Source organism: Trachymyrmex septentrionalis, unplaced genomic scaffold (genome assembly GCF_001594115.1).
Source record: "Trachymyrmex septentrionalis isolate Tsep2-gDNA-1 unplaced genomic scaffold, Tsep1.0 scaffold71, whole genome shotgun sequence".
NCBI lineage: Eukaryota > Metazoa > Arthropoda > Insecta > Hymenoptera > Formicidae > Trachymyrmex > Trachymyrmex septentrionalis.
In genome coordinates this window covers 316685-324777 of record NW_017305895.1, presented here as the reverse complement: position 1 = coordinate 324777, position 8093 = coordinate 316685, and the positions used below count along the sequence as shown (strand labels likewise).

Below are 8093 nucleotides of genomic sequence, written 5' to 3'. Positions count from 1 at the left end.
TATATATATATTTAGATATAACATCGATGCATATATATATGCGCTATCAGAATCTTCTGCAACCGTAGATTGTATACATCAAAGTTCAGAACCGTCCCTGGAGATTCATTCAAACTACTGATAGCGAGGTATGGTAGTGACACCAATCAATGTATACTCATGTATAACACGAGAACGTTTAACCATCCGCAGGCTACGGATTTAGATAGGGTTAACTATGAAGAGGGAAATCTAGTTGCTTGGATCCCTAATTATCCCAAGATCGACTCACTGCGGGTGAACAGGTATAAACAGTGATTCTCAGTTAGACAGTGATCAAAGTGAACTATCTATATCGTCTGGGACGAAACGTCTCCTACAGTAAACGATTTTATACGGACGTTTATTACAGCTTCAACACAGCTGACACAAATTGAAATATATTAAATGTGAAAAATATTAAACGCCCATTTTTTTCATTTCGATAAACGCGCAACATAAAAATCTTTTTAGACAAAATGACACCTATTATGCCAATTTCTCGGCTGATACATGACATTTAATAAAATTTGTTAATCTGGTTTTAATAATAAAGTTGTTAAATATTAATTTAAAAAATTTAAACATAAACAGCATTATATTTCCGCCTTCATTTCGTTGAGTTATTTCTATTCACCGTCTCTCCAATCTTTTCGCTCGACATGTATCCGTAGCTTTACTTTATACATTATCAATCACGTCACTTTCATGCAAGCGTATTGACTGTAGTCATTAATCTCATTTCAAACGTTTGCTAGTATCGATCGTAAGTAGCGATATCATGCATTCTCGATAGATTTAAATATGAAGAGAGAGGGAGAGAGGGAGAGAGGGAGAGAGAGAGAGAGAGAGAGAGAGAGAGAGAGAGGGGAGTGAAGTAATTTTACATAACTTTTTCCAACACGTTTTGTACGTTTTTATATATTAATTGAAATAATATTATATTATATATGGTGTTTATCCGTGCCTCTCGATATTTGGATGCTGCAGGTTTATAAAAATTACACGCGAGAAATATAAAACGCGGCATATCTGCGCGACGCATCTGCGCCAAATGTATATATCGTGCAAATTATATCGGTATCGACCCGGCGGTTTCAGCAGATTTTGAAGCACGCACGTGTGCCTATGCGGCAAAGTACCGCTGTATATCCACGAGTACCGTCCGGCGAATAAAAACGCGCTAATATTTAACGTCAATATCGTACGCACAGTTTAACGCGATGCGCAGTACAACGACGCTCGATTTGAAGTTGTAAATTCAATTTGTAGGCGAGACACGCGCGCGTATATTCTTTGAGATACGAGCAGTTCGTGCTTACAAGACATAATGAATTTCGTGTGGCCCGCGCCAACATTAGGCGCCCATAATCCCGCGTAAAAAGACGTCGTCGGCCCGACAGCACTTCGTGTTTCGAGTTGATGGTATTTTCATAATGGGGACCATCGTACGACACCGTATCCCACAACAAGTTACCGTCGATATATTTCGAGGATTTAATTATTTCTGGTATCTCCGTCGTTCGCTCATGGCATATTAATCGTATGCAAATCGAAGGTATTAATATGTCTACGCTAAATATAGGTACAGATTTATTAAAATATGATTCAGAAATTGATCATTTAAAAGAAATTGCTAAAGGGATAAAGTCAGGCGTAATTTCTTGACTAAACGCAATCGATTTTAAATCGCGTATACATAGATATATGCTACAAACGCGCGGATGCGCACAAAAAAATTCATACACTTATTAAATATTTACTCAGGTTTTATTATATTATTATTTAATATTAATCGTGATATTGTAATATTTCAACAAAAATATACAATACTAAAAAAAAAAAAATAAATAGGGTTTCTCGCAAATTGTGCAATATTGCATCGGTAAATAAAGATTCTATAAAGAGTTAATACGTAATTTCAATAAATGTCGGAGCTTTTATTTGAATTGTGCAGATTGCGTAAAGCAAAAACAAAGTACGTTCATTCGGCAACTCTTGACAATATCGCTTATCCGAAAAATCGTGATATTTCTCATCGAATCAATACACCGACACATTATTGCGCGCAATATGCGGATATGTGCGATACTGTAATATTCGAGACAGTATTATTGATAAAAACGAGCACCGCAATATCTCTGAGAATTCTCTGAGAAAACGTAAGACATTCTTTATGCCTCCTTCTATTGCTGGCTGTAATGTATATTATTGCGCTGTCTCCGTTTTTATTGCGTTACCTTCTGCCCCGTTGGCGGCAAGAACGCGCAGTTGTTAAACGGTCGTTACTTCGGCATCTCGATTCGATAAAAATATGTAAATATTGCAACATTCGAGACGGCTCCGCCGTGAAATTTTTCGCGGCGTTCGCCTTTCTGGCTCACTTAAGTACGCATATAAATACGCGAGTGAACTTATGAACTTATCATATCACGGCAGCACCGGCGTTCGTTATGCGACGGTAGTTTTACAAAAAAAAAGGCAATATGAATTGTTTCCTGAAGGAATGGGTCCACGAATAACAAAGTGAATGCTGAAGCGAATCTACATGGGCAAACCGATTTTCATCGCCGCGTGAATTGTTTGATCGGCGATACTTCGAAGCAGACTCTCTCGAGTAAACACGAATCTAGATTTCTCGTTGATTTATTGATAAATCGAAAATATTTGTTACCGCTGCAACGGTTCGCGTCATGTTGTATATGGAGTACGGAAAACATGAATGTTGAAAAGCGTCAATTACGTGCGACACGTGCGCCCTGTCACGTATGAATATGCTTTTTACGATCGGAAAGAAATATTTTGTCATTCACGCGACTAATTCCCACCCATTTCGTGCGTCGAACTAATCCTTGAAAAGTTAAATAAGAAGCTATACTCCTCTCACTTGAAATTTTTCAACGAAGCGCTAATTCTGCTGGTGGTTGAAATCGTTAACGAGTTCTCCCGGAACTAAATAACTGTAGTTACGCAAGTCAGACCTTCAGAGTTAACTTTGCTACGCGATTACAGCACTGGCGCTCCAACTGTATAATGTCGTAATTGTAACTAAGATACAGTTTAGATACTGCTTCCCTTCACGAAATAGTGTCTCAAAGTGTTATTTTTTCCCATTCACGCGATACATGTTTAAATAAACCCATTATAGTAATACAATCGTGATAGCAGTTATGATAATAACAATTATACGTTACATATTTCAGTAATGTATATTATGCAATTATATTATACTGTTTAATTATATTGCCAATTCAAAAGCAAAATTAGCATTTAGCTACTTACAGTTTTTCCGCGATGAGCAGGCTCGCCAGGTCACCAGGAATCTGCGTGAGTTCACGATGAGAACAATCCACCTCCTGTCCGCCGCACGTGCACGCCCAAGGACATCTAACGCCATTCAAATCGTCCATCGTACCCGTCATACTACCGAGGCCGAAGTTACCGATCCCGGTGCCATGCGAAGCACCGCCACCAAGCACGGATAATATCAACAAAAGTCCCCAGGCGCAAAGCACGGAACCGCAGCTGACGCCAAGCAGGCGCAGCGACCAGGCGGGTGTCATGGCACGCGCCATCGCCAAGACCTTGCGATTGATATCCTTCACGGCGCGATTCGGACCGTCGAGGAGCCTGGCAATACTGCCGACGCGGCTCTTGGGCAGAATATTGTCTGGATTGTGCAGATCGAAGCAGTGCGGTTCACCGCCGGCGAACTGACCACCAACGCCGACACCCGTGTAAACGTAACTGGGTCCGGCCGGTTCCAGATAGGAAGTTATCTCTTGGCCCTCCGCGGAAGGACAGCCGAGAATGCGAACTGGACGAAGTATTGGGTCTTGTTCTAATCGTACGATGGCGTTCGGATCGTGGAACCTCAGATGTCGATGTTCTGGTCTTTCCGTCGACTTTCCTCTGGGGCAGTCCCGCCGGCGATCATGAACACGACAGGGTCGACTTCGATTTACGTCTCTTCGACAGGGTGGCTCCGTGTGGGCTCGCGCTACGTGGCAGGACACTCTGTGCCGATGTGCCGCGCAGATTCTTCTCGCCGGTTGCTCGTCGTCGTTATCGTTATCGTCCTCGTCCAACGTCTTCCTCGAACGCTTTGAGCGCGCGTCGGAATTGTCGCCGGTCGATTGTAGCTCCAAGGCTGCGCCGTTGAATCCCTCCGGATGATGTTTGCAATGTATCAAGATCGAGACGTGATCGTCGATTGCCGACACTATGGGGCTTTGTGACTGCTTGATCTTGCTTCCGGTCCTTTCATTAAGCTCTATGCGTTCATTGGTGGGTCCCAGTCCGGTGTCCACTGCGGCCAGATCTGAACCAAAGACGGTACTAAGCTCCTGCGTCTCGGTTGGTCGGATGTATTCGCCCTCTTGCCGGTTAGGTCTTGATGGTTGCTCGTAGATTAGACCATCCAGCGGGCCCTTTCGGGGGCCGTTTCCGTGGCCCCCTTCCTCGTCACTCGCTGGCCCCTCCAACGAGTTGTTATCCACCACTAACGGCACCACCCGTTCCTGCGCATCCTTGGGTACAGCTCCCACTGACTTTATCTTGATGCTGGTCTTCGGCCAAGGCTCTACCGTACCCGAACGGGTACGTGACTCGTGCCGGGGAACGATTTTCTACCAATACCTCGCGGTATGTCGACAACCATTTACCGCTTCGAATAGCGCTGGTGGTATTACGCGTCAGATCGATTTCAGTCCGATGTGCTTTCACCAACAACTGGTTGGCCGATAAATACACGATGGAATTATGCGCTAGACGAGACAAGTATGCCAATATATCTTCAGCTCGCGGATAAAGAGTAATCAGTGAAATTGAAATGATTGTTTCTATACAGGCATTATTAACATCAAAGATTCGTTCGAACGTATCGACGAAATGGCCAAGAAGCTGGTACGGGGAAGAGGCATCACCTGTAACAAAGAATATATCATAATTAAAAATCTGTGTAAAAATACAATATATGGAGAAAAATTGAAGATTGAATCTTGTAGTCTTGTATAAATTAAAATAATTTATAGCTATATATAAATTGTTTTTATTTCTTTATATATTAAAATGTTATTTAACAGAAAGATGTTTATGATAATGATCTAACTTTTTAACTCCTACGCTACGACTTATATAAGTGACCAGCTATGATATCATTAGACGTTTCGCAGGTAGGCGGGTTCGCGAGACACGATACAAGTGTAGTATGCAAATAAAATAAGTGAATGTCTTGCGTTCAATCGTAATAAACGGGAAATAGTAGAAACTATATTCCTGATATACACAAATACAAAACGGAGAAAAAGTGTCCTTTGTGGGCGCACATGGTGCACCTCGTGCAGACCAAAGAAAGCGGAGATTCAAATGGCGTTCGCAGTTATAAAACGAAGAAACTCGCTGGTGCAATATCGGAAGTACGAGAAAAATATGCTACCGAAGCACAATCAAGGGGCTCAGATGCATTCCATGCACGGCCGCCAGAATTTCGAGGCATATTGGAATTTTTCTCTGACATTTCCCGAGGTTCTTGTGCTTTCCTTCTCTCAACCCCTCCGCTCCTTCTTCCTGCCGCCCGACCACACGCGGTTCTTATGCGAAGAAACGTGCCTCGAACACGCTTACGCGGTGTCCCATGTACACGTTTCTATCGTGTAAGTGCTTCTCTAGTGCGTTCCTGCGATTCATCTCTACCTGCGGACACCTGAAAATAGAATACGGCCGGGATTCTGTCGCGGGAGAGAGAAACGCTCCGATGTGGTGGTGCCACTATGAAGCTTTTAAAATTAGATCCCAGATATGCAGACGAAATGAAATCACTCGCTTGTAATAAACGTCTGCTGAGGGATACGATAGAAAAAGAAATTACGACCGGAAGTAAGGCCGTAGTGGCTACAATAAAGCGAACTTGAGAGTTTAGAATCGAATAAATTTAGAATGGGACTCCATAAATAAATATTGTAATTTACGATAAACATTTTAGAATATATTCTTCGCTGTTACTATAAATTATTATGAATAATGTGATGTGCTTTTATGTATATATGCAAATAACGTTGTTCATTAATTTCGAAGGTATAAAAGTGTAAGAAGAGAGCCTAGGCTAAGTGAGTATCGTATCAATATTCCCACACTACGAATTTATTGCAGTACGACATACCTTGTCATCTATTAATACGTCGACATCCTCCAGCGAAAGAGGAAAAGAAGTCTGCTACTGGCCCTCATTGTACATTAAAATTCGCGGAAAATCTAATATTCGCTTCGAGAACGCGGACAGGGATCGATAATTCGATTAGCAGTAGTCGCTACCGTCTACGATGGATGCTTCCACCTACCCTCTTCATCCCGTCTCACTCCTCTCCTCTCAATCATCCAACGTCGAGTACGGTTAAAGTAGCTGGCCTCGATAGGGTGTGTACACTACGCACGTATAATATTCTCGAGCACTTTCCTACAGATAATATCGCCCCCAAAAGCCTCTGATGTCGAAGTTAAGGTGGCAGGGGGAGGAGGGGGGAGGGGGAGGGGGAGGGGGTGGCGCCAACCCGGTTTGAATGCGACACAAGCAACGCGACCGCTCTTGATGGATAGACAGACGCAAAAGAGAAGAGAATTCCTTGTCCCTCCAACTCACGTTCTCGTCGGCCTTGCCCGTCGCGGCTGTGCCGCATTAATTAATGTTGTTAGCGCATATTAATTGAAGCAAAGTAGCGCGTCGATAAATGGGAGCCAGCAGGTTGAAATCTTTTTCTTGCGTCTCGTCGTACATATGCGCTCTCCAATGACTCGCAGATCGTGCAAAAGGTTGAAAGCAACGTCAACGAACGAGACGGCGAAAAATCAATTTACGCCTCTCCCCTCTTATACTTTACGGAAACTTAATTTATTCGCAATGTACGATGACTTAATTTAATCGCGATGATCGATAACTAACAATATTATGCTCATGAACGTGCAGCTGCGATATATTGCAACAGAGACTAACTAACTTTGTTTTATCTTCTAAAATAAGCGTATGACTGGATCTGTCAACGCGTTCGAATGCTCAACGTGATTATACTTCAAATGTTGTACTTGTAAATTGAGCACTTGTAACTCGCAAGTATAACATGATTTAAAATACGTTTAGTCATATGGGACACATCGAGAACGATGCCAAAGTATATGTAGTTGACAAACGGTCGTTTATTTGCGCAACGCATTAAAGCTTCTAAAAATCGTAGACATACGTTAGCCGAACGCGTACGTCCCTAGCGTTTAAAGGGAGGGGGATCAATATTGACAAAAGTTCGGGACTGTCGCGACCCTTCGAAATGTCTGCTCTTCGGATACCTCGCGGTGTAAAACGAGAAAATAAGGTATGAAGCATATGCTACATCCTGCAAAGAAATTCAACGGACAAACATAATAATCCTATATGGATAGAGTATACAATGTTATCCTTGCAAACAATTCGTCAAACAATGAACATTATATGTTACGAATGACTAAATTGATATTTAACCTTACGATAAATTTAAGTTGAAAATAATCACGTAGATATAATGTATATATCATATATAATATTATTTTCATATAGCATATATAATATTATGTTCTTTTCTTTATATGTAATATAGCAATTAATTGTAAGTATAAAATATACTTAATATAATTTGCATGCGTGAGTATTAAATTTACACCAGGTCTAATACCAGGTAAATTGTGAATACCAGAATGTAGAGTCAAATATGAATTAATAGTTTATTTTATTGATAGAGATAATATAGCATTAATTAATTCAAAACAATTAATTATATTTTTATGATATGTCTCCTTAATCTGACATCGATTTTTATTTATAAAATTATGGTAATGTAAAGATTGTCATATTTAAGTTAAAATATGCATTGAAGAATTAATAAAAATTTATGAATCAGAAAATTTCTACTTGAAAACGCATATTTTCTTTAAAGTAAGATTGCACTTATTTACCGTTCGGAACAGACCCGTTCTTTCCAGACCCTATGAAGTCTGTAGGTAAAAGTGCACCCAATTTCCATTGAAATCGAAATATCGTGCAGCACGATTGT

The 8093-nt window shown here is 41.1% G+C and overlaps 1 protein-coding gene across 1 annotated transcript in view; it reads right to left on the bottom strand.

The window, feature by feature from the left end:
* Positions 1 to 4644, bottom strand: part of LOC108753776 (protein slit) — a 351622-nt gene extending 346978 nt beyond the window's left edge. The window contains exon 1 of the mRNA XM_018495665.1: positions 3301 to 4644. Coding sequence (XP_018351167.1) covers positions 3301 to 3593 — 293 coding nt within the window. The 5' untranslated portion in view covers positions 3594 to 4644. The remainder of the gene's footprint in view (positions 1 to 3300) is intronic.
* Positions 4645 to 8093: the final 3449 nt, after the last annotated feature.